A 27669-nucleotide genomic window follows, 5' to 3' on the forward strand; every position below is an offset into this window, starting at 1 on the left:
AGTGGGGACAAACCATATCCAAACCAAACCATAGCAGATGTTTAGCAGCATCTCTGGCCTCTACCCACTGGAAGCCAGTAGCAAATACCAACCACCAATCCTGCCCTAGCCAGGATAATCAAAGACATCTCTAGATATTGTAATGCCCTGCCCAGGGGGTGCAAAATGCCCCAGCTCAGAAACATTGCTCTAAAGGAAATTTGAACTTTTTCTACTTTAATAAAACAGAGAAATGAAAGAATACCCCATGTTCAAGCAATGTAAATGGTGACATTCGTAAGGCAAGGACCAGGACAGTTATTACCTCCATTCTGCCCTCTTCCTTTTGATAAAGCAACTCATTATCGGGTCAATGAATATGTTCATCAACCAAACTTGTAATGGACTTCCAAGTCAGAGTACCTGGGTTCAAATCCCAGTTCTAACACTTGCTAGCATCTGGGACCTTTGGCAGAATGCCACATCTTGCACTGCCTCCATTTGCTCCTCTGTGACAGAGAGATTATAATAGTGTCTACCCCATAGGATGCAACAACTCATTACAGTTCAGTGTGTTATGCCAGCCTGGGATATACTAAGTGGTCAAGAGTTTCTAGTCTGAGCAAAGCACTCTACTAAGTGCTACTAAACAGGAATGTAAATACACAGAGTTGGCTAGGATGAGGAACTGCCTGAAGAAGCAGGGAGAGACATTTTTTAATATAATATCAGAAAACACATAAAGGGAGCAAGGGTGGGAGAATTAAACTAAATGTGAACACAGAATAGAATGTGCTGGGCTTACAGATCCAAATTAGAATGTTTAGAGTATCAGAGCTGCTTTTAAGTTCATTTCAGGAAAGCAGTCAGGGTTGCACATCTGCTTAGGTCCAGGGGCAAAAAGAAAGCTAGGTTCAGGGCATCCTTTTAAAACTGCATCTGAGCTATAAGACTGAAGGTAAAGACAGCTAAACCAGGTATGCATGAAATCATTAGATTATCTGTTTTGATGCCTAATAGTGCCTGACTGATTCAGCTCTTGTCTGAATTGCTTTTTCATGTAGCTGTAATTGTGAATCAATAAATGTTTATTGAGCTGCTCTTATGTGCTTAGCTATGGACTGGATGATTTGCTGCATACAAAGAAACTGAGATATGGTTCCTGTATACCAGGAACATAAACCATGAAGACAGTCATAAAATATTAAAAGCTTAATATAAACATATAAGCTTTGTCACAGTTAAGTGCAGGAAGCTTCTGAGTTACAAATGCCTACTGAATACCTGTTTTTGAGAAACAACCACAGTCATAGAATTTCACACTTGATATTTCTTTTGGCTTTGGTGATGCCCAGGAATGCTCTTCTTGTCACATCCAGAGTGACAATGTCTCCTTGCGAGTCAGGGAGGAGAGAAGGGGACATGCCAAGTCACATGCCACCCCCAGAGGCTTGAACTCCAGAGAAAGATCTCTTCCCAGCTTCCCAAAGTCCAGCTTGGAAGTCAGGACACGTTTTCCTTGAAAACAATGAGGAACAACGACAGGGCTAATAATACATTGTAGGTTAAAGAGGCTTCCGTGGGCCAGCTGGAAATCCAACCACCATTTATTCCAAGTTCTAAACAATGAAAGTACAAGTAAACTTTTCAATGACAAGCCTTCCATAATTTGGGGTCTGCTTGTACATAATTAATTCCAAAGAAGTGATACAGACAGTAATTGCTATGAATTCAGAAAAGGGAACATTTTCCCAAAGTTATGTGGGTCTCAGAGCCTTCATGAGAACATTGAGATGGTCTAGAATTTAAGGCATGTACGTAATGAAAGGAAAAGATGTCATTTGGGCAAGACCAACTAGTCTCTATCCAAAATCTGCTATACTTTTACCATCAAGGTACCTATAAAAGTGACATCTCGAGATGATGTTTTGCCAGTCTCAGAAATCAAGGCTAACCAGCTGTTGTTATTTCATTCACAGGAATGGAATTGCATGGTTAAGTCATATTTGCTAGTTATTCGTTAGACTCCTGAGTTCAGGCAACAGATATTTGATAAACATACCAGACCAACTAACAAATTTATGAAAGTAGCTCTATTCTTATACCAGGGATACTCTGTCAAAAATACCAATGGAATGGCGGCCACGAGGTCTGTGTGCTACTTTAAACAAACCAGTCTCTCAAAAGGAAAAGGCATCATCTGTCACTAATTAGATCAAATTAAAACGTGCCTCTGTATCTCCTTTGAATATTCATGAGGTGCTGTCAATCAGAAGTCCTAAGTCTGAAACCAGAAACTTAAGCCAGAAAAAACTAAATACTGTGAGGTTCAGATAACTCCTTCCTTTGCCAACTAGAATGTCTTCAAAGAGAAGAGGAATAGCTTAGGTGCAGAGTCAGCCTCCTGAAGAGATGGCAAAATCAACTTAATGCAGAATCATAGGGTTCCCACCCAACCTAAAGATGGATCATCAGAAGAGCCCAGGAGCTGATAATCCTAGACTCTGTGACGCACAGGACACACAGTCTAGCCTCTCTTGTGATTTACTTGTCCTTCTGTCTGGCAGACACCATGGAGATTACACTTGTCCTTATTTGAATTCTGGACTTCATTTTTCATGAATGAAGTGATTCAAAAAATATATCTGGGTCTAAGCATGAATTCTAAGTTTCAAAAATCGCAGATCTTAAAGTGTGTATTGAACTGGGTGCAGTAGCTCATGCCTGTAATTCCAGCACGTTAGGAGGCTGAGGCAGGAGGGACACTTAAGCCCAGGAGTTTGAGACCAGCCTGGGCAACATAGTGAGATCCCATCTCTACAAAAAATGTTTTTAAAAAATTAGGTGTGGTGACACATGCCTGTAGTCCCAGGTGCTCGGGAGGCTGAGGTGGAAGGATCACTTGAGCCCAGGAGTTGGAGGCTGTGGTGAGCTGTCATTGCATGACTGCACTCCAGCCTGGGCGACAGAGCAAGATCCTGTCTCAAAAAAAAAAAGTCTCTATTGTGACAGAGCGAGATCCTGTCTCCAAAATAAAAAAAAAAAAAAAAAATAAGTCCATATATACTCATACAGGGCCAACTTCTATCACCAGTAAATACTTCCTCTGTCTCCTTGTCCATTCTCAAAGTTAAAGAGACCTTAGAGAATACCATGTCCTAATACCTGACTTTACAGCAGGAGTAACAGCAAGGAGACTTCCTAAAGGTCCAAGGACAGGAGCTACTCTAGTTAAATGACATTTCGCTATCATGCTGCCTTGAGGGTGGCTCCAGCCATTGCTCTCCACCTCGCAGCCACCTGCTGGGCCAAGCCACCTCCATCTGTCATCTGACTTGCTGCAGTGGTCTCCCAAAAGGTCTCCTCACTCGGTCCCTGCCCACCTGCCGCCTGTTCTCAGTGGAGGGGCCAGAGTGACCCTGTTAAAACATGAACCCTTTCATGTCCAACCTCAGCTCTGAACTCGCCATGGCTCCCCTCACATTTTGTCTTTGCAAGCACAAATAACTAAGAAGACAACGCAAAAGGGAAATGCGCTAGAGAGACCAAATATAGCAATTTTTTTTCTTTTCCCTAAGAGTCATTATTTTGTTTCTTTTGAGTCCACCCTAAGATTTACAGCTCTAAAGCAGGTGGGAGTGGGGAGTTCATTTCCACAGTCACCATGAGGTCCACTCAAGAGACCATCTCTCCTGACACTGTCTCTCATTTGAAGGTAAATTAGCTGACCGTGTTCAGGTGGCCCATAACATGAAGCAACTGCTACTCCTACCTGTTTGTACCTGTGCAAAAAATGAGATGTCACTTCCAGAACATGAATGTTCCAGATTAGCCTCAGGGAAGAGAAAGAAAATGCAAAATAGGTGATTTCATAAAGCAGGGTGTAGGCTCGCCCTGGGGAGCGGCGGCTCTAGTCACCCAGCAGAGAGCCAGCAGGAAGTGAAGTGCCTCACCCCAGATGTGAGTCACTAAGGGAGGCAGCTCAGTGCCACAGAGAGCGCTGGATCTGAGAGCCTGCAGGCTAATTGCTCTGTTTCCCTAAGAAAATCCCTGCCTGGCTGAGCCTCAGTGTCTTTTGTACTAATAAGGGGATGATAATCTACTGAAGAGTTCTGTGCAATTTTTTTATTTTTATTTTTTGTGTGTGTGTATATATATTTATATTATATTTATATTATTTTTTATTTATATATTTTATATATTATATTATATTTTTTTTTCTTTTTTTTTGAGACAGTCTTGCTCTATTGCCCAGGCTGGAGTGTAGTGGTGTGGGCTTGGCTTACTGCAACCTTTGCCTCCAGGCTTCAAGCAATTCTCCTACCTCAGCCTCCTAAGTAGCTGGGATTACAGAAGCCTGCCACCACACCCAGCTAATTTTTTTTTGAGATGGAGTTTTGTCTTGTTGCCCAGGCTGGAGTGCAATGGCACGGTCTGGGCTCACAGCAACCTCCGCCTACTGGGTTCAAGCCATTCTCCTGCCTCAGCCTCCAGAGTAGCTGGGATTACAGGCACCCACCACCACGCCTGGCTAATTTTGTATTTTTAGTAGAGATGGGGTTTCTCCAAATTGGTCAGGCTGGTCTCAAACTCCGGACCTCAAGTGATCCACCCGCCTCGGCCTCCCAAAGTGCTGGGATTATAGGCGTGAGCCATGGCACCTGGCCATTTTTTTGTATTTTTAGTAGAGATAAGTTTTCACCATGTTGGCCAGGCTAGTTTCAAACTTCTGACTTCAAGTGATTCACACACCTTGGCCTCCCAAAGTACTGGGGTTACAGGTGTGAGCCACCACGCATGGCCTAATTTTATTTTTTAACGTATTGTTATTTTAGAGACGGGGTCGTGCTCTGTCTCCCAGGCTGGAGCACAGTGGCACAATCATAGCTCACTGCAGCCTCGAAGTCCTGGGCTTAAGCAAGCCTCCAATATCAGCCTTCCAAAATTTGGAGATTACAAGTGTGAGCCACTGTGCCTGGCAGAGGGCCGAATGTGCAATTTAAATGAAAATAGCTATTAGATCACTTTGTGTACTGGAAAGTTTTCTATGAATAAACATTTCATTGACATAAAACCATGAAGCCATATAGTTGTGCCAGTCCTTCAGATCTGAGGGGGATTGTGTCCTTATCCCTGACGTGGGACTCTCTCCTGGTACCAACTGGAACAGCCTACACAGAAATAGAATTGTGAAATAGATTAAAGGCTGCCTGGAGCCTTCCCCAGGTGCCTTTGCTGTGCTGGGCAGAGCACTGCTGGAACCTTGGAAACCAGTTGTGCATGCGGGGAACACCAGGCCTGATGGGGACTGAGCTTGGCCCTCCTGGTTGGACCTGCCTGCCTTTTTTTTTTTTTTTTTTTTTTTTTTTTTTATTGCTTCAGTCAAGATCACAGACCCAGAATGGGAAGACCTATGGGATTTATGTAAATCCCTTCCAACCAGAAACTTATGTAATTCCAGGATTCTAAGTGAGGCTGGATTTCTGTGGGTAGTGGGTGTGAAAGAATGGGTACCCCTGTTTAACAAGGGGTTGGGGCCTTCTGTGATGGTTTCCTCTACAGAGTAAGGGTTCATTCAGCCTTTTCCATGGCCTGCCAAGAACTCAACTCCATATTCTCTCACTTCCTGTAATTGACCATGTCCAGGACTTTCTGACCTTAGAGAATTCACCTTTGCTCTTTCTTCTGCCTGGTGCATTCTTCCACCAAATGTCTAACTGACTGGCTCCTCTCCAAACTCAAGGCTTTGCCAAATGCCACCAACTCAGGGAGGCCTTTCCTGGCCATGACACTTGAAGTTGCAACACTCCCCCACAGTCTCCCGTGTCCCAAATGTAAGTTCCATGAGGGCAAGCCGTGTGCTTTTACCACCATACCCCCAGCATCTTGAACTGTGCCTGGTCCAAGAAATATTTGTTGAATGAATGAATTTAAAGGGATATCATGAAGGTTTATACATCTTCAGTGGTTTACAGGTTATAATGTGCTTCCCTGCACAGTTTTCTCATTTGCCCTCATTTCGATGACTCTAGGGTGACAGCCTTTGGGACAGGTAAGGCAGTTGTTTTCCCAGTTTGATGGTTAAGGAAGCGGAGACTCAGAGATGTTAAGTGAATTCTGAGTGGAGATTTGTATCTCCCCATGGATGTCTGTTAATGAACTTGAATGCAGCATGCCCAAAAATAAAGTCCTATCTTCCCCATATCAGGTAACGACAGCTTCATTCATCCAGTCCCTCAGGCCAAAAGCCTTGGTGTCGTCTTGACTGCTGTCTCCCCAGCCCTGCGTTTGGACACCCAGACCCAGAGAACAGTGAGATCTGTACTTGGAGGTTTCCTGGCTCCAGCCATTGCTTTCGACCTCACAGCTACCCATTGGGCCAAGCCACCTCCATCTCTCACCTGACTTGCTACAGTGGTCTCCCAAGAGGTTTCCCCACTCGGTCCCTGCCCACCTTCAGCCTGTTCTCAGTGGACGGGCCAGAGTGACCCTGTTAAAACGTGAGCCCTGCCATGTCCAACCTCAGCTCAGACTTCCTCATGGTTCCCATCACACTCGGCGTCAAAGCAAGAGTCCCTAAGATGACATACAAGTAGGGAGAATGCCCTTCTCAGCTGGACTGGGACAGCTCCGGGGCATCCCTGTTGTCCTTGTACAATACTTGCAATGACCAATGGCTCCCCTGTCCTCTTTCTGAAGTGTCCTGGTGTGGAGGATAAATGATGTGATTCCCCTTCCCACAAACCCTGGCCAGGTCAACCCTCTGCCCCTCTGACATCATTTCAATCACCCTCCCCTTCCTTCCCTCACTGCAGGCACACTGGCCTTCCCAGCTCTCCTCAGACCTGCCAGGCATGCTTCTGCCTTGGGCGGAGTGTATATGTGTGAGTGCACCTGCTCTTCCCACAGCCTGGAATGTTCCTCCTCCAGACAGCACACATGGCCTGCTCTCTCACTTCCTTCAGGTCTTTATTCAAAAGTGACTTTCTCAGTGAAGCCCTGTTTGCTCACCCTGTGTAAAACTTCAGCTCTTCTTCCTATCTCTCTTCCCAGATTTTTTTTTTCTCCTTCATGTTCATTGGTGTCTAAGGTTTAGCATTTGTTTTGCTAATGGTCAGTAGAATGTAACCTCTACGTAAGCAAGGAGTTTTGTCTGTTTTGTTCATGTCTATGTCCTTAGTGCCTGGAGCATTCCCTAGTATGCAGTAGGTGCTCAATAAATGTCGGTTGGATTAATGGATGAAAGAAAGGTTACACCACTGTAAGGATGGAATCAGAGCACAAATCTGGGTTAATTCCTGGTCCACTGTTTTTGTTTCCACTAAATTGTATTTGGTCTATGGCTTCTGTGCTTGCCCTGGAACCCTTCTCAGAATACTGCTCCCTTCCCCTTCTTCTTCTCCCTCTGGATAAACTCTACTATTCTTTTCAGCATCATTCACATCTCACCTCTTATAAGAACTTGTTCTTCCCCAGCCTATTGCTCCATCTCCGTCATCCAGGAGCACCTTATTGATAGCACTGAGCACAGAGAAACCCCACAGAATCCTGACTGGGCCGTAGCCACCATGCCCACCCAAGCCAAGTCATCCAAAGCCTAGGATCAGGAAGAAAGGCATCAGCATCACTGACCCTCAGCGTCCATCATGGTGCTCACGCGCAAAGCGATGGTGGAAGTGAACTGAAATTGACATGATAATTAATTGTCTCCCAAGGCCTTGAAGAAAATAAACAGCATCCCTAGGAGTATGTAAAGAACTATTTATTAGTGAGAATACCATCATCTCCACAGCATTCCCTCTCCACATCTCATTGCCAGTTTTCATTCTCTCAACACCTCAGTGAATTTATGAAGAAAGCTTAGAAATAGCTTTTTCCTCCAGATCCTTGTAAATGGAGCTTCATTTTTGCCTGTTTTTTACAGGTGTCCTTAAATGTGTCTATCTTCATGCATTGTAAGTTAAATGCAGAACATTTTAGATGAGCCCCTTTGGCTAATAAGAAGGTGTCCCCTAACTCTGTCTCCTTGAAGATTACCAGAAGGAGAGGACATAGGAAGAAATAGAAGGGGCACAGGGGGCCTTTTCTTCTCATTTATTACCTGCTCTGTCATTCAGAAAGCAATGTCAGTATAGCATGGGAACAGTAAGGCTGAAAAATAGCCCAGATGCAATGGAGTTCAGTTGAGATAATGTTGAAAGTATTCAGGGTCCAACCTGGGTAAGAGCCAGGAGAAATGACCGGAGACTGTTCAGACAGTATCGAAGGTGGAGAAAGTAAGGTCAGGCTACAGATAAAGAAATAGTTTGCATGAATAAGAGAAATGAAGACAACAAAACATCACCATACTTAGAAGGGGTTTTGCAGTTTCACATCTAGACAGTAATACCATTCTGAGTTAGAATTCAAGGTCGGAGGATGGCTGTAAAGATTTTGAGGCTCTATAGTGCCACATTTCTGTAGGGGTTGTAAGTATGGATGTTGAATCTACAAAGGATGGCAGCTGGGGTGTGGTGGATGGGAGCATAGTTCCATGCTGATCACCCAGGGATGGGAGGGATTTCCTGGATAACGGTAGGGAACTTAGGGATGAGATAGTCAAGAATTCCAAAGCAGGGGAGATGCTGAGACATCAGATGAAACAAAAGATTGAAGTGCTTTTTAGGGGAGACAGAACATACCCAGTCTTCTTGCTCATGCCATGAGCACAGGACCTGGGGAGAAGAAATGGCAGCCCTGACTGCCAACTACACCAATGTCTCCCAAATAGATCTAAATATGTCAATAAGAAGTTAAATGAATTGGGAGTTTGGGGAATAATATCTTTAGTTACACAGCTTTTCCAGCAGTAGGTTAACTTCAGGCAGAAATAGAAAGTTCATTGCTTAGAGTCACATTTGAAGCTTTACCACAAATTTGACAATTTGAATTCCTTTGTTTTGTTGAACTCATCTGAAAACAGAGTCTTTAATTACTTTGGGTTTTTTTTTTTTCCCCCTCATACCAGAGTCAGGGCATGAACAAACAAGGGCATAGCCTCGCTTTAAACCTGTTCACTATTGCATTCTGGAAAATGCCTTCGGCACTGCCAAGACTAAAGAGTTTTAGTTCAGATAGATTTCTCCCAGAAAAAAAGAAACTGACAGTGTGAAAGAAAGGCACTGCCTGGGAAAGCGGGTGCTGTGCCTCTGCTGTGTCCACGGCAGCTAGCACATTATCTAGCACATATTAAGGGCTCAAAAATATTTATTGATTGACTCATTGACCATATAACACTTTCTAGTGAAGAGAGATGAGGGGGAATGAGCAGGAATACAAAGAAAAAAATTGCAAAATTTAGAACTAGAAGCAAATGGAGGAACCACCTAGTAGGGACTCTCAGAAGACCAGAATAATGCAGTTGTTACTGACTACAGTGGGTTGAGGCTGCAGTGAGCTATGACCATGTTCACTGTACCCCAGCCTGGGAACAGAGTGAGACCTTGTCCCCCCCTCCAAAAAAAAATGTTCTATAAATGGAGTCACTGGCTAAAAATAATCCCCTAACTGGTTAAGAAGGTTAATGCTACAGACTAGGGGCTAATCACATCAGCTTGGCTAGCTGGTTTCAGCCATCTCCTGTAATACCTCTTCTGGATATTTAGGAACAAATCCTTTGGGATTCTTAATAGGGGAATCGCCAGCCTCATATGTGTTATGCTATTGACTTGTGTCTTAATAGCCATTCATTTACTTAGATATATAATAAGGACTTAATTCAGGCTTAGTGATGCCTTGATCAGTACAAAGTCCCTAGTCCAAAAATATATATATATATATATCAAGGTGAAACTTGAATCAAAAAGTTATATAAGTGGGCCAGGCATGGTGGCTTATGCCTGTAATTCCAACACTTCGGGAGGCTGATCTCGCTTGAGTCCAGGAGATCAAGACCAGCCTGGGCAACACGGTGAAACTCCATCTCTACTAAAAATACAAAAGAATTAGCCAGGTGAGGCGGTGTGTGCCTGTGATCCCAGGTACTTGGGGGGCTGAAGCGGAAGGATCTCTTGAGCTCGGTGAGTTGAGGCTGCAGTGAGCTATGATCATGCCACTGTACTCCAGCCTGGGAATAGAGTGAGACCCTGTCAAAAAAAAAAAGTTCTATAAATGGAGTCACTGGTTAAAAATCATCCCCTAAACACAGATTTTTTTTTTCTTTTCTGTGTTGCAAAGACAGAACAGACCACCAACAGTATGAATTTTGCTTCATCTTCACAGACAGACATGGAGCTTGCAGGAAAGTTGTTTAGAGTAATCATTTTAACACTGGAAACAGCACTTCCCTGAATGTGACTTGAGTTTTTTATTAATATTATGTTTGGATCATGAGAAGACTCATTCAGCCAAGCTGACTTAAGACATTAAATGACTAGTTAACCATATACACTAATCACATAAATATGGTTTGTGGAATGATATAAAATGGTTTTTGAAATCATTTTTAAGCCATCTTTTCAACAGTAATTGTATCAGTCCTGTCATATTTTAAACCAAGTGATATTGGCAAGAATGAGTTAAATGTCTTTAATATTCTGATGATGAGCATACAAAATTGCCACTGCAATAAAATGACAGGGTTGTGTTCATTTCTCTTCTTCCGTGGCACTTTGCTTTCTTCCCTTTCAACTTTAAAATACACTTCCTAAAATTTCATCATGGGAGAAGGCTGCATAAGTTTCCAGTTGCTGTAATTTACTTAAACCATAAAATTGTTTCCAGATTACCAACCATAAAATGGAAAGACAATCTTATTTATGAATGTATAAATCAAATAATGTCCCCAAAATGAATCCTGAAAGCAGACACACTTTGATGATTAAATAGGAGGGAAAATGTTTTCTCATTACCGTGTGTCAAAAGAATTGTATTTTTGTGAAGTGGCTTTGGCCAAGACAGTAGAGCATACACATGTATTCGGTGCTGTGTGTACTGCCTGCTCCCACCAGGGAGAGAATGACTTCCCCTCTACTGTCAAGCATCTGAACTCTCCAGGGGGGGTGTCAGATGACAAGCCACCTGACTCAGTATCTCTGATGCAGCATGTCTCTTTCTTGGTGACCTTGCAGGTGACATAACCTGAAAGAGGCCACCCAGAGAGCCTTCACTCCCTTCCTCACAGATACAAAAAGGCAAGCCAAGCATGTGGGTACCTGGAGTGGATATAGCCCTTTTGTTCTAAAAGCACCCAAACTCTTATCCCAGGCAGTTCTGCAATTCTGTCAATATCAGCCCTAAAGAAGAATAGGATGTTGTTTGGGAGTTGTCTCTCTCTGCACCCTAAAACTATTATCTGGTGGAAGCCCAGGGTAGAAGCTGAGTACTCACTGAGCCAAGGAACATGCCGAAGGTGTGTCGCAGCCCCACGGACTTCCATGTGCAGATGACATGGTCTGTGTTGTGACATTCTACAGTTCTCAACTCAAAGATGAATCGGTAGAAGACCAATGTTCTTTATCTAGAATGATTCAAGTGCTTTCTTTCTTTCCTTCTTTCCTTTCTTTTCTTTCTTTCCTTTCTTTTCTTTCTTTCCTTTTTCTTTCTTTCTTTCTTTCTCTTTCTTTCTTTCTTTTTTTCTTTTTTTTTTTTTTTTTTCTTTTCTTTTCTTTTCTTTTCTTTTTCTTTCTTTCGACACAGTCTCACTCTGTCACCCAAGCTGGAGTGCGGTGGTGTAATCGGCTCACTTCTGCCTCCTGGGATCAAGTGATTCTCCTGCCTCAGCCTCCCGAGTAGCTGGGATTACCGGCATGTGCCACCACACCCAGCTAATTTTTGTGTTTTTAGTAGAGACAGGATTTCACCATGTTGGCCAGGCTGGTCTTGAACTTCTGACCTCAGATGATCCACCCGCCTTGGCCTCCCAAAGTACTGGGATTACAGACATGAGCCACTGCACCCGGCCTGTTTCAATTTTTAATGCTGATGCTCTCCTTTGTTGGACAATGTAATGAAACCTGTTGACCAGACTGGAAGCAGAAAGAAGGCTGGTCTAGCGCTAACTAGCATTGTTCTCGTGGCCAGCAATGGAATCCCAGGACTCCCCTCTGCCATTTCCCTCTTACCAGAGTCTTATTTAGTCTCTACATAAGTGAGACTTACCTATTTCTTGCATTTCTTAATATTACTGTCTTCTGCATGTACTAAGGTTGTCATCATGCCTTTCTATCCCACACTCCAGCTGTACAGAACCCTTTAAGCCACTTCCTTACCAAAGCTCTCTAGACTCTAAAAATGCCATGTTACCTTTTTTTTCTTAAAGAAATATCCTTTGCATTTGCCTAGGATTGAAGAAGAGCAGTAAACTAGTACATCTCAAGGTAGCCCTGAATGCACCTCTGCTCTTAGTGTCATTCATTTTACTCCAGCACCACTGTGGATAGAGTCTCTGTGGGACGAATGAGGACTCTGGGCAACTTTCACCTGGGACTGAGCATTCTCCCGAGGAAGTCATTCATTTCCCAAGAGTTTGTGCAAGTCTGTGTCTCCCATGTGGCAGGAAGAGTGACCAACCAGCACTCCCATTTTTTCTGAGATGCCACTGTGACTTGGGTCAATAAGCTTGACCTTGCCGATGGATATTCACTAACTGGCTTTCCTTATTTGAATTTCTTACCATTTTTTCCCTTTGATAATGTGGACTATTTTATGGCAAAGAGGGCGCCAAGGTGTGACTGAAATTCTGTATGGCTGAGAGGTTTAGCATCAACTTGTGTACCTGGAAACATCTGCAAATCACTCCGCGGAGATACATTTCCGTGCTCACCACTTGAGATTTCTTCTTTCCACTCTATTACAGCAGAGAGATCATACTATTAATACTTAAAATTACTTGGTGTTTTTTTTTCCCTCCTTGGTGGATTTGCAACCTTTAACTATCTAGACTGCGTGACTTACATATAAGAAACTCAGTATTGTGACAGACCATCAATTTTAAACTAAAGAAAATGTGTGGAGTTCTGATATCAGAAGCTTACAGTTACAAAATTAAGATCAGTGTTACACATGGCACTGAGAGTTACATTCCAAAGGCAAAACTCAAGGCTGCAATGCTTGAGTTGGATAAAATTACCCTTGAGTATCATCTTGATTGTCATAAAGTTCAGGATGCAGATGCACCGTCTCTCAAAAAGAGCCCAACTTAATCAGCTGGCTTTTTCTGTGAAGGAACAGGCCATCATTACTCTTTTTTTTGTTTGTTTGTTTTTGAGACAGAGTCTTGCACTGTCGCCCAGGATGGAGTGCAGTGGCGCAAACTTGGCTCACTGTAGCCTCCACCTCCCAGGTTCCGGTGATTCTCCTGCCTCAGCCTCCTGAGTAGCTGGGATTATAGGCATGCACAACCACACCCAGCTAATTTTTCTATTTTTAGTAGAGATGGGGTTTCACCATGTTGGTCAGGCTGGTCTCAAAGTTCTGACCTCAGGTGATCCGCCCACCTGGGCCTCCCAAAGTCCTGGGATTACAGGCATGAGCCACTGTGCCTGGCCTGACCATCATTACTTTTTCCACTGAGAATCAGATAAATTAACCAGCTTGTATTTAATAGTGTAAGAATGTACTGTTTGCAGAACAGGAATCCCATCACTCACAAACCTAGGCGTCTGTGGGACTGAGATCCGCAGTGAGGAGTGAGGTCCCTTCTCTTATCTCAGGCTTGTGCAAGGACAGTCACTCTTGAGAGATAACAGCACAGGCAATGCTCATGCCATATACATTGTTCTTCTCTCTCCTTTTCCTGTTTTGAACTACCAAGTATGCATAACTGAATTCACATGAGGTGACATGTGAAGCCTCTATTCACTTACTTGTATTGTTGTTTTTAACAATGTGTTGAAAACAATGGCAATAGTTCTGCAAAACGTCCATTGTCTGAGGTCCAGAAATGTGAGCCTATTTCAAATGCCAGTTAAACTGTAATGAAGCATCAAAGAGCCCTGGAGAGAGGGGAGCAGTATCTGTATATGGAAATCACTGGGAAATTTTTCATTAACGTCTTGAGATGGCCAAGCTGTTAGGGATATTTGTTTTCCTGCATGATTCTGTAAAAGCCTCCAGGCTAAAGTTCCTATGACATTAGATCCAACATCATCTACTTTCAAATACGTGGGGTTTTTTGTTGTTGTTGTTTGTTTTTTGTTTTTGAGACAGAGTCTTGCTCTTTTGCCCAGTCTGTAGTTCAGTAGTGCAATCTTGGTAGTAGAGACAGGGTTTCACAATGTTGGCCAAGCTGGTCTCAAACTCCTGACCTCAGGTGATCCGCCCACCTCAGCCTCCCAAAGTGCTGGGATTACAGGCGTGAGCCACCATGCCTGGGCAGGTTTCAGTCATATTTCTCCACTGTCTAAAGAAGAGACATGGCGGGGCACGGTGGCTCACGCCTATAATCCCAGTACTTAGGGAGGCCAAGGCAGGCAGATCACAAGGTCAGGAGATCGAGACCATCCTAGCTAACACGGTGAAACCCTGTCTCTACTAAAAATACAAAAAAATTAGCCAAGAGTGGTGGCGAGCACCTATAGTCCCAGCTACTTGGGAGGCTGAGGCAGGAGAATGGCGTGAACCCGGGAGGCGGAGCTTGCAGCGAGCAGAGATGGCGCCACTGCACTCCAGCCTGGGCGACAGAGCAAGACTCCATCTCAAAAAAAAAAAAAAAGAGAGAGAGACATGTTTGTGTTGCCCTTAAGCTGTGACACAAGTGTTACTACCCACACTGCAAACATCTCCATCATTTATACCAAAACCACTCAGCAGCCTCCCAGCTGAGGTGTATGGCATAGAAATGTGTGCAGCTCAGTGAGATCTGTCCTGGGACACTGCCATGCTAGGAAACAGCCCTTTTGTGCAATGTGAAAGAAAGAAAATAGGGCAGAAAGACTAGAAAAACACAGGATGTGCAAACAGGGTTGTTTCCAAGGGAGAAATTTTTCATTTTTCCAGGAGGCCCCTGTTGGTCCGTGCTGTGTCTTTTTTTTAGCCAGTCAGGTCACTGACTTGATACTGAACACTGATCATGAATCTTGACCTCAGCTGGGGATGTGCGGCTCTTTACATTCCTGAGCCAGGTTGGGTGAACTTCCAGGGCCTTCTAGGTGGTACCTTTTATAACCATCGGGTGGTGCATCCACCTGGACAAACCGGTCTGAAAGTCAATAGAGCTTTAACAAACAATTCTCTTGTTTTACAGAGAGAGGATGCAAGCCATGGAGAAACAGATTGCCAGTTTAACTGGCCTCGTTCAGTCTGCACTTTTTAAAGGGCCTATTACAAGTTATAGCAAAGATGCATCTAGGTAAAAAAGAAGAAAGCCAATGAAAAATAATAATTCAATCTGTTTCTCTTTTAATCATTAAGATAATTCATTCATTCAAATCTGTTTCCTTGTAATCATTTCAAGGCTGAAAATATTCACATCTCTATGGATCATGGGCATTTTTGTTTGTTTTTTGGGGTTTGGGTTTTTTTTTTTTCCTCCTTCTGGTAATTCTTGGTCGAAGGTAAAACTTTGGCCCAAGAAGGTAAATGGGCTTCCCAGTGCATGTGGCTTCATGGACCACTCACCATGCAGTGCCTGCAACCACCACCCTTGCGTGTCCACGTTGCCATCATCTGAAAGTCACAAGTGAGCCTGGCTGCATTCCATTCCCAGTGTCAGGTGCACACCTGGGAAGCCTTTTTCATCCTGGTCAATTGTGATGCTGATGCTAAAATACCTTCATTGCTTAATCCCATCACTGCCAATTGCTTCGAATAGTGAATGGAATGGGCTAAATAAAAAAAAAAAAAAAAAAAGGCATTTTGGAAACTGCATAGCTGACTCTTTTTTTCTTTTATTCAGCGAGAAAATGATGAAAACCACAGCCAACAGGAACCACACAGATAGTGCAGGTAAGTGAGTGTTTTTGGAGTTGTAGGAGGCCTGTGGGCTGCCTGGGATGAGTCCTGACTTGTCTCAGAAATGTTTAACATTTCCCTAAGTCACTTATCTGGTATGATGTCAGAGGATTCCTAGATATTCCTGCTAATACTGAAATTCCAGATTTATTCATTAATTCAGGGGGCAAAGCACTGTCTTTTCCCTTTAGTTTTCATTCATTCACTCATTTGTTCATTGATAGGGCCATACGGTGGGCATCTTGCAGACATGGGGCTGCCTGCCTAGAACTTAGAATTCAATGGGGAAGATGGAAATGGGACAAGTAATTTTATGTGTGTTGAGTGTTTAAAAGTGCAGGATAAATGCTTCACCAATAGGACTAGCCTATACCAAGGGCAGTCCCCAGAGGAAGTGACACAAACTAAGCCTGGAAGGATGAAGAGGACTTAGGGGGAAGAAGAGGTTGTCCAGTCAAGGGCATTTAAAATTGTTCTAAGTGTAACGTGAAGCCATCGGAAGATTGTACACTGGGGAAGGACATCAGCCCAGCTGCAATATGGGGATGGATGAGAAGGCACAGTAGCCAATAAGGAATGACCAGTGTCCAGATGGGAGAAAAAGGAGTACTTGGCCTAGGGCCTGCTTTTTATCTTTTTAATCTCATGACAGATGACAGGGCCTGCTTTTTAAATGCCAGCATTCCCCAGAAAGAGAGCCCAGTTCTGTTAGTAGTGGCGTTCACTAGTATCCAGGTCTTTGCAATGAATGTCTCATCCAGCAGTCTTAAGCCAGGCCTCTGCAAGAAGATGAGGTCTTCCCTCTCATCGGGTTAGAAATAGAAATCCTTAGCAGGAACACATTCAGATACTAAATTACACAGAAAGCATATGGCAAGTTGGGTGAAACCCCAAATTTAGGGAAGCCACGTGTACTAGTTTTGTGCAGCATGGTAGAGTAGACAGATTTGGGAACTTCAGTTTAGGACTCTGTTGGTCGTGGTTCTCCTCTGGCTGAGCATAATTTAGCTACAAGGCCAACAGGGTCACTCTGCCAGCGTTCCTGATCCTGATGGGATTTGTTGTTTTGCTTAGAAATCAATCAGTGGCCTTGGCCGAAGTCAGAGAATTATTTCACAGAAATTGCTAAACTTGTCTTCAGAGCAATTGCCAGTTTGTTTCAGAGATACTTAATTTATTCATTTTTTAAAATGTATTGTAAACTTAGGGAGAAGAAAGGAAACTACTAAATATTAAAAGCTCCCATCCTTCTGTAGTCTATTCTAGAAATGACTCATATCTGAAAGCACTGCTCTAATCAGTATGTACGTGCTGTTTTGTATGATCCTTTTATTTCTTTTTGCTTTTTAGAGAATAATAATAATAATAAATACGTAGTGAGTGCTTCCTATGTGCTTTTCAGGCGTTCACTCATGAACTCCTTACTGCAGCATCCAGGGAGAGGTACAATTTTTATTCTCATGTTCCAGAGAAGAAAACTGAACACATATCCACACACGTGACACACATCATCATATGCCTGTCATTTTAACTCCTTTTATGTTTAGATCCTCAGTCCCTTTAAAGATATATAGCTTGTTTCATTTCTTTGTTCTAAAACTTCTTGTCAGTTTCTTTTCAAATGTGGGGAAAGGAGCCAATGTCATTTCCTCAGATGTATTTCCCAAAGTGGAATCAGTGAGTCCAAAAGGACAGTTCAGTGGCAATGGTGACATGCTGCTAGTTTTCTCTTCTGAATGGCCGAGCTGATTTGCAATGCCACTGGCAATGTGCACGTGGGCTCACTCCCCACGGTCTCTGCTAGGTTTGGACTTTCTCACTCGAACGTATCCGGGCAAGATATCGTCCACAGGGGCTTCGTTGCCATAGCAGCCTTGTATAGTGCACAAAATAGAATAATTCTTCCAGAATCCTAGGAAGTAAGCTACAAGACAAGTATTATCCCTGTTCTGTAGACAAGTAAACGGAATTATATAGAAGTCAAGGAACTCATCTGGCCAAGAGTAAAGGAAAACCTAGACTTCCTGGCTACTTAAGGAATGTGTAGTTTACTGTGGAAAGAGAACAGATGGAACCTCCCATCTCAAAGATTTTTATACTGCGCATTAGATCATTTAACACACAAAATCCTATAAGGAAGATGTCATTACCCATATTTTACATGAAAGGAGACAGAAGCTCAGGGAGGTTAGGTTAGTTATCCAAAGCCACACAGTTAGTAAGAATGATAGCCGGGTCAGGCATGGTGCCTCATGCCTATAATCTCAGGACGTTGGAAGGCTAAAGCGGGAGGATTGCTTGAGACCAGGAGTTGGAGACCAGCCTGGGCAACATTGCAAGACCCTGTCTCTACAAAAAATTAGCATGGTGGTACACGTTTATAGTCCCACATACTTCGGAGGCTGAGGTGGGAGGATTGCTTGAGCCTGAATAGGTCAAGGCTGCAGTGAGCTGAGATCAAGCCACTGCACTCCAGCCTGAGTGACAGAGCAAGACCTTGTCTCAAAAAAAAAAAAAAAAAAAAAAAAAGTGACAGCCTGCCTGGCTGATAATTGAGTAGATAGTGGTAGCACTAGCTAAAATTAGGCCCTTATTATAATGGTTATTGAAGACTCAGAAGCAGGCAGGTTGGGAGGGGGTGAGGGATAAAAAACTATAAATTGGATACAAGATACACTACTCAGGTGATGGGTGCACTAAAATCTCAGATTTCACCACTATACAATTCATCCGTGTATCCAGAAACTATTTGTTCCTCAAAAGCTATTGACATTATATATATAATAAAATTAGGCCCATAGAGACGGAAAGAGGTTTGGGGAAGACAAGTGGAAATAATGAATTTGACTTACTTATGGAAAAGTTCAGTAGTCGCGTGAAGGCGTTGGTATGTGGATCTGAAGATAATTGTGTGCTGCAGACGAGAGTGCAGGAGAACTTGGCAGGTGGTGGTAGCAGAAGTGACCTCCCTAGAAAGCATGTCCATCAAGAAGAGAAGTGGACCCAGGGACACAACATATCAGGACTTAAAAGGTTGACAGAGGAAGGAGTTAGAAAAGAGATTGACCAAGACAGAGCAGCAGAAAGGGAAGAAGATGATGGAAAGTTTCAAAGTGACTGAAAAGAAAAGAAGTGGCTGACTAAGCTCAGTGTCACATTGAAGCAAAGTCATGTCAGCCTAGGAGAGAGTCCACAGGGTGACAACTAGAAGATCGCTGAAATGAACATAAAGAGCCATTTCAGGGAATGATGGAGCTATTAAATGAACCAAATATAGTGGATTAAGAGGTTATAGATGAAGATACTTTAAAAATGAGTGTAGATTCCATAAAGGAATTTGGTTGTTGGCCGGGCATGGTGGCTCACGCCTGTAATCCCTATACTTTGGGAGACTGAGGCAGACGGATCACCTGAGGTCAGGAGTTCGAGACTAGCCTGGATAACATGGTGAAATCCCATCTCTACTAAAAATACAAAATTAGCCGGCTGTCTTGGTACGCACCTGTAGTCCCGGCTACTCGGGAGGCTGAGACAGGAGAATTGCTTGAACCCAGGAGGCAGAGGCTGCAGTGAGCCGAGATTGCACCACTGCACTCCATCGCAGCCACTGCACTCCAGCCTGGTCAAGACAGAGCGAGACTCCATGTCAGAAAAAAAAAAAGATAACGAAAAGCTTGCTGTCAGGTCTCCTGGAGCTCCATTGTCAGTCCTTTAAAATGCCTTCTGGCCTGCTCCCCTGCTGCCTCCCCAAGAGGGCCATTAGAGGGGCTGGGAGACTGGCCCTATTTGGATGGTCATTCAAGGATGAAGAGAATGGGGCTCCAGCAGCATCAGTGTCGCCAAGGCCAAGCAAGAAAGAGGACAGTAGCAGGGAGCTTCCTGGCTCATGAGCCACTTTGAGCTCCACTGAGGCCTGGTTGAGTTGTGTGTGCTGGAGAGGGAAAGGTTCCTGAAATGGCTGAGCCACGATGGGAAGACAGGCTGCCACCACACTATAGCCACTCCAGGGTCTGCAAGTGGCCGCAGTGCTCTGTCCTGCAAGGCCAGCTGGCCTGCGACAAAGCTTGCACTTGACCCTTTACAGGAAAGGGAACTGAGCTGAAGTATATGTGTGTGTGTGTGTGTGTGTGTGTGTGTGTGGTGTGTGGTGTGTGTGGTGTGTGTGTTTATTAGTAACATGGATCCAGCCTCTTCTCCAGGTACCTGTTCCATAGAATCACATTGTCGCTTTTAGAGTCCTCTCCTGAAGGGTTTTTGCATCTTGCCTTATTTTCTTACTAAAGGATTTGTGTGCAGACGCCCTCCTTCTTTTGATTTTGGAAATCTGAAGGGATTCAGGACAGTACCCAGTTCTTACTAGTCTCCCCTTGGCAATTGGCCAAATCTCTGCCCAGAAATAAGTTGCATGTCCTTAGGTTACATTTGCCATCCAGGAAATAGTCACATAAGCACTCTATATTAGGTCTCGAAATTTTAAAATCAGTTTTTTCTATTATAAAATTACAGATATTCAGGATGCAGATTTTAAAAATACAAAAAAGTGGCTGAGTGCAGTGGCTCATGCCTGTAATCCTAGCTCTTGGGGAGGCAGAGGCAGGAGGATAGCGTGAGCCCAGGAGTTTGAGACCTGCCTGGGCAATACAGTGAGACCCTGTTCTCAAAAATAAAAAATAGTAAAAACAACAACAGCAACAACAACAACAAAAAACCTTATATTGGAATACCACAGCTGGAGATACCATTAATACTTTGTTTTATACACTTCTAAGCTTTTCTGTATGCAAACCTGTGTGTTTAAACAGGCTCTTCTTCCAGAGGTTAAGAAAAGAAAAAAAAATTAAATAAAAAAAAAAACATAAACAAGATTGATCAATTGATAGATCAGTCAGTCGATAGATAGATGGGAACATAGACAGCTCTGTGGCCTGCCTTCCTATGGCACTTTCTTACTAAACTTCTAGAATGTGATTATTGCACACTGCATACTATAACACTGCATGATTCATATATATGCATTTTTTTTTGTAATGAGAGAAATGGGCCTTTTTGGAACTACCAGTTATCTCCTTTGGGATGGGATGCATAGCTTAGACTTTCCTTTGTGGCCTTCTGAGTTCTCTGATGCACTTTTCTCATAGGAACTCCCCATGTGTCTGGTGGGAAGACGCTCAGTGCTCTGGAGTCCACAGTGCCTCCCAGCCAGCCTCCACCTGCAGGCACCTCGGCCATCCACATGAGCCTGCTTGAGATGAGGCGGAGTGTGGCGGAACTCAGGCTCCAGCTCCAGCAGATGCGGCAGCTCCAGGTATTCCTCATGCACAGCGGCCTCTGTCTCGGTTGCCCTGAGCTCTTCCTACTTTCCTTTTCCTAGGGGCTCCATGAGACCTAGAAAATATAGAACCGTAACAGCATGGCTTCCTCTCTCACACACACAATCCAGGTCTAGAGCCTTCCATTGCAACGACAGTCAATCTATAGCCACTTCTTTAAGCTATGTGTGCTTTTACGCAGGAAGAGACTCTTGGGCATTTGCTTTTGGAGAAGAGCTGAAAGGAGAGGGGCCCCGGGGAGCATGCCGACAGCCAGTGAAGGTTGCCTTCTGACAGCTTGGAGGCTCCATCCTCCTCCACACTGAACAGGCACAAAGGTGGATAGTCAGCCAAGTTTTTTTTTTTTTTCCATTTTTTTGCAAGGATCTGTGATGTATTTAGAACTATGAATTTAGAATAGAAGATGAATTCATAAGGAAAAAAAACCACCATGGTGATTTGTTAAGAAAAACATCTGCATTTCATTCAGATACTGTGATCCATCCTTTCCTTGCTCTTTTCTATTGTTAAGAAATATATGAACTCTACGGGAATCAGGATGAGTGACCCTTCAGGTCACGAATCTTGGTCAACAAATCCCATAAATCTGCCAAAGCAAAATAAGCTGTCTCCTGGTCCTGGGTAATAAGGAGGTAGATATGTACGTCTCTGCATGAGACCACATATTTGCTCTGTGCACCTTTTCCCACCTCCCTGCCCTGGCTGGTAGGTTAGGCGTTGAGGATACAGTGCTGGCCTAGTCTCTATACAGACATCCTCCCTGACTTCCAGAAGCTCATAATCCAAATGTTGCTAGAAGATACGGCCAGGTGTCATGGCTCACGCCTGTAATCTCAGCACTTTGGAAGGCCGAGACGGGTGGATCACTTGAGGTCAGGACTTCGAGACCAGCCTGGCCAACATGGTGAAACCCCATTTCTACTAAAAATACAAAAATTAGCAGGGCCTGGTTGTGTGTTCCTGTAATCCCAGCTACTGGGGAGGTTGAGGCACGGGAATCACTTGAACATGGGAGGCGGAGGTTGCAGTGAGGCAGGATAGCACCACTGCACTCCAGCCTGGGCAGTAGACTGAGACTATGTCTCAAAAAAAAAAAAAGATAAATGTATCCAGGATCCTGGAGCAGCCATGGGGATGCAACCTCCTGAGCCCTTTCCTTTAATAGGAAAAAGTCTTCCAATCACAGTTCATCTTCAGCACAGCGATGGCACAAGCCCTATGTTATTTAACCACCTAATGAAGGCTAAGAAAACAATTTCCCCTTGCCCTCTGCCTACCAGAAAACCCACTGAAAGGCAGCTGGTTTGAGAGACCTGCTCCAAGGTCCCAGCATAGATCATGAGAGTTGCTAGAAGAGCGAATGCTCAGACCTCCAAAGGCTACTCTGTCTCTTAGGCAACATCCCAGATACCTTGGACATCCGATGCAAATTCATTTAAATATCCTATTGAATCGCATCATCTGTGATGGTCCCATCCTTTGCATTAGCTTCTCCTCGCTTTGCAATTTTAAAGACACATTGCAATGAAATGAAGTGTACACATTGGGCTGGGTTGTGTCAGGGGTGACAAAGTTACATGTCTTCAGTGTCCAGGCAGCAATCGTAAGTGAAACGGAGGAGAGACCACAGTAAATTGGCCCCTTTAAAGGCTAGTAGCCACTCAGTTCCAACTGGCTCTTAACCTGATAGAATTAATATCCAGTGTTTCTAGATATTTCAATATTTCAAGCGAATCTGGAGACACAGGTTTTATATGAATTACCACCATTTTAAAATGTTGGAAAGTAATTAAAAACCGATTACTAAGTACTCTGCAGGCCAAAGGACACAACTGCAGTTCAGAGGGGGCCCGTCAGCTCCCAAGTTCTTTCTTACGTGGGGCTCCCGGAGGTTAAGCCCCTCCTTTCACTGCTCCTGCCTTTTGGCACCATCTGCTGGCGGTTTGGAAATTGTTACTTCCTCATTGCACCCCTGTAAGAAAAACATACATATCATTTGTATGGAAATACCTAACTGCTCTCAAAAGTGAGCATTTGTTGGTTTGGGGACAGGGATGGAATTGCTTTAGCATAAATGCCACACTTCCCCTGGGAATTTCACAGGTGCTAGAGATGAATTTGATACCAAGGCTATCTTGATGTCTGTCACTACAGCATCACCCCATCAGTGGCGGGTGTAGTTTGGTGCTGTGGCCGGCTGGGACGGATCTCCCACACTTGTCTCTCCTTGCAACCCTTGAACTGTGCAGCTTTGTGAAAAAGAGCAATTTTCTTAAACAAAGAAGGTCTTTGGTCAAGGTCTGGGAATGCTGTGTTAACCACACAAGTTTCTTTATTGTTCCAGAACTACTCAACTTTTCTGGCTTTCTGGGAATAAAGAACAGTGAGCAAATGTGCTTTTGAGCCTGGGAGGTTGGGCAGTTCTAAAGTGCAGACTCACAGGGAAAATAAGTATGGTGCTTCCTAACCTGGCTGTTCCTGTTTCTACCTCTGTCTTTGTATTCCCTGGGTCTCATTCAGCTTTCCTTCCCATCAAACTTCTGTCTTTTCAATCATGGGAGTCTACGTAAGACAAAAACAGTTTAGAATAATTAAGCTATCTTGGCACCAATTCTCCTTCAACATGTGCAGTATTATATACCAAAAATGAACAGCAGTCCCACAGTGGTTATAAGTCCAATAATGGAGCTATCATTAGAGATATATGAAACACTAGACTAGTCTCAAAAGAACAAAAATTGAATTAGAAATTCAAATGTTCTTTGAACTGTGTTATAAAATAGTGAAACTGAATAAAACCATTTGTGCTTGGCAGCCAGCTCCAGTAATTAGATAATTAAATCACTGGAAAATCCTAGACTGTAGAACATATCCTATTTGAGCATTTCATTTTCAAAATTGATGGAGTATTCTCAGGAACAGAAATTTGTTGCAGACACAGTGGGTTGGGTAGATTTCAAAGGGACCAAGGGAACCTAAGCAGAAGATCAAGGGAACCACTAAAAGCTTGCCCGTGTTATCTTCTGCTCTCAATTTCACAGGAGTTATCAGTCCAAGAGAGGTTCTCAATCCTGGCTACTCATTAGAATTACCTGAAACCCTTAACAAGAATGCCAGTGCTCAGGCACCACGGCCAGAGTCTGACTTCACTGGCACAGACTAGAGGCTAGGCACTGGTGACTCTAGAACATTCCAGGGTAAAACCTCCTGCTCTCAGGTAATATGAATGCTTAGTCCATGAAGACACCTCCTGGAAATGTTGAGATAGTCAACTATTACCAATAACTTAAAGCCTTGACTTCAAACAATGCACGTCATTCCCAGTGGCAAATCTAATACGTTCTCTGCTAGCTACAATTGGTATGAGAGCCCTACGGAACCTTTATAGCATGATATTCCCATTCCCAAGTAGCAGTTGGGTCTGTAATTAGCTAACAACAACGAGAAAGAATTTTCTCAAGGTTTTGTACCTAACAGATGTTCTCCTCCAATGATGATTATATTTGCCTGTTACCTTTCCTGATGTCATTTTGAAAAAAGCCCACTTTTTCTAAATAATGAACATCTTTTTCCCAGAATGCCACAGTACTTGGATTTTACCAAAGTCATCCCATATCCACAGAAGTGACTGCACTTCTGCCACTCCCTGTGAGCGGTTGAGGAGAGAGAGAGAAGCTTCTGGAAGAGATAGTACAGGTTCTGTGGAGGCCAAATAAGACTTGGCCTAAAGAGACCTCCAACTTCTTTCATCCCCACAATTTTTTCCTTGCACCCAATCTCTTTATTCTGCTTCCTGATAAATAAAAAATTGGGTTGTTCTGAACTTAGCATTACATTTGTAGGACTCCTGAGAATTTACTATCTCTTTCCAAGAGAAGGAGAAGGTAAAATATCAACATAAAAAATAAACATAGTAGTGCATACAGCCCTTGTATTTGAAATGATAAAATTCAACACAGTTTCCTTAATGTGTCTTTTTATAAGATAGCGCCTCATAGAAATATGCCAGGGTCTCATTTGTCTTCTGAGATGCATAACAATGGTCATGGGAATGCGGATCCCCGAGAAAAGCATGTTGGAGTTTCCCATGTGCAACAGACCCATTTCCCCTGCCAAGAAGAAGTAATAAACAGAACTAGTACAGGGCTTGACGATTAGGCTGCTTACAGTGTACCAAGCTCTAGTGAGATCTTCAGACAACAAGAGGCTTTCTAAGATGGGGAGACAGCACCCCAATAACATGAGTTATATAGCTGTGACCAGGCATCCCTTGTCTTGTTCCCTGAAGCCTGAGGGAGTGGATCCAGGTGGGATCGGGAGTCATTCTGAGGTCTGGCTTTCCTCCTGAAACTTTCTGATTCGTGGTATAACCACTGTTCCATGTCACTGCTAGACAGCAAAATCAGTCCAATTACATTATCCATTGTTGGAAAGACTGACAGTCTTAGATTTTACTTAAGAAATCAAAATTGAGTATGTGAGATATAGGCCCATTTTCAGGTGGGTGGAATTAAGTTTAGGCAGTTTTCTAGTTTTTCCATGAAGTGATTTGGATAACTTATTTGGTCCAATTAAAATTTTAATGGACAAGAGCATTGTTTCTGTCTGAGAGTGCTTATAAAAATGTCAAGGCATTTTCAATAAATTAGGTTTCCTGCTATGAGGAATAACTGCAACTCTACTTGCCCCTCCACCTCGCCACTGTTGACAACTAGAAAACTGAAAAATAAGCAAATGTATGAAACAAATGTTTTCAGAAATTAGGACTGTAATCCTTAAGAGAATGGGAAAAAAAAACCTACAATTGACGCAGCTTTCTGCCTGGAGGCACTTTTCAAATCTTGGTGCAGGAAGGAAAAACCCAAGTGTGGCACTGACAGCGAGTTGAGGAGATAAGACCAAAGTTTGGAGAGCTGAAACAGCTAGAATTGGTGGACTGGAGTACCAAATACAAGAAAGCTCTGCAGAGAAAGAACTACATCAATAAATGGGTCTGTTCTTGAATGTTAAGCCAAGCATGTACAGTATGAAAGCAACTGCTCAGCCAGGCAAAGACTAAGTGGGGGGCTGTAAGCCAAAAAGTTCCCGAAGTTCACACAGGCCTGGGAGATGTTCATGTTTTGAAAAGCAAAAAGCGAAGCGGTCTTGTTGAGCATCTGGGCATTCTGTAGAGATTGGAGAAGGACTATGCCTCAGTCTTAGGACTTAACTAGCCCCAGAGGAAAGACTACCCTCGATTTAACCTAACAGCTTAAAAATAAGCCTTTAAAGGACAAAGTTGATCCACAAGTAACTGGACTGTCGACCAGAGAAAATCCAAAATCTGTAAAGGAAAACAACAAAATTGAAAGCTCCATGCCCAATATCCACTCAAAAATTACTAGACATGTGTTGATGCTGAAAAATGTGACCTATAACCTTAAGAAAATTTGTCAAGAGAAACCGACCAGATGTGGCAGGGATGATGAAATCAGCAACAGGGACTTCAAAACAGCTATTATAATTTTTCTTAGGGATTTAAAGGAAGACATGAATATAATGAGGAAAGAAATGGAAGATATAAAAAATATCCAAGTGGAGCTTTCAAGAGTTGAAAAACAATATCCAAATGTGCTTAACAGAAGACTAACCACTGTCCAAAATGTCAGTCATTCTGAAAACAGCAAAGGAAACTGTTCAAACTGAAGTATAGAGACACAAAAGACTAAAGAAAATGAATTAAAATGTAGTGACCAGTGAGACAATATTAATAAAAGCTTAAGTGGAAAGAGAAAAATATTCAAAAAGGTAATGACTGAATTTTTTCCAAATTTGATGAAAGCTGTAAATCCATAGACCAAAAAAGCTCAATGAACCCCTAGAATGGTAAGCACAATGGAAATTACACCAAAGCACATGGTAATCAAATTGCTAAACACCAGGGAGAAATGGAAAAATCTTCAAAGCAGCTGGGGGTGGAGAGAAAACCCATTACATACAGGGAATCATAATTAAGAATTAATGCCAACTTCTTTTTTTTTTTTTTTTTTTTTTTGAGTCGGAGTCTTGCTCTGCCACCCAGGCTGGAGTGCAGTGGCCGGATCTCAGCTCACTGCAAGCTCCGCCTCCCGGGTTTACGCCATTCTCCTGCCTCAGCCTCCCGAGTAGCTGGGACTACAGGCACCCGCCTCGTCGCCCGGCTAGTTTTTTGTATTTTTTAAGTAGAGACAGGGTTTCACCGTATTAGCCAGGATGGTCTTGATCTCCTGACCTCGTGATCCGCCCGTCTCGGCCTCCCAAAGTGCTGGGATTACAGGCTTGAGCCACCGTGCCCGGCCAATGCCAACTTCTCATCAGAAACAAAAGGCAAGTCAGAACAGTGGAATGACGTCTTTAAAGTATTGAAAGAAAGAACCTCTTTTAGAAAACAGAGAATACTTCCTAACTCATT

At 43.3% G+C, this 27669-nt stretch overlaps 1 protein-coding gene across 18 annotated transcripts in view; it reads left to right on the forward strand.

Moving 5' to 3' along the window:
* Nucleotides 1-27669, forward strand: part of KIAA1217 (KIAA1217 ortholog) — a 345498-nt gene that overhangs the window by 279057 nt on the left and 38772 nt on the right. For 10 of the 18 annotated variants that reach the window (XM_033209919.1, XM_033209920.1, XM_033209921.1 and 7 more), the window contains 3 exons: nt 15203-15307; nt 15854-15903; nt 21048-21214. In XM_033209919.1, the coding sequence (XP_033065810.1) occupies nt 15203-15307; nt 15854-15903; nt 21048-21214 (322 nt within the window). The remainder of the gene's footprint in view (nt 1-15202; nt 15308-15853; nt 15904-21047; nt 21215-27669) is intronic. The other 8 variants (XM_033209923.1, XM_033209925.1, XM_033209933.1 and 5 more) reach the window with 1 other exon arrangement.

The sequence above is a fragment of the Trachypithecus francoisi genome, unplaced genomic scaffold, assembly GCF_009764315.1.
Source record: "Trachypithecus francoisi isolate TF-2019V2 unplaced genomic scaffold, Tfra_2.0 Lachesis_group9, whole genome shotgun sequence".
In the NCBI taxonomy this organism is placed as follows: domain Eukaryota; kingdom Metazoa; phylum Chordata; class Mammalia; order Primates; family Cercopithecidae; genus Trachypithecus; species Trachypithecus francoisi.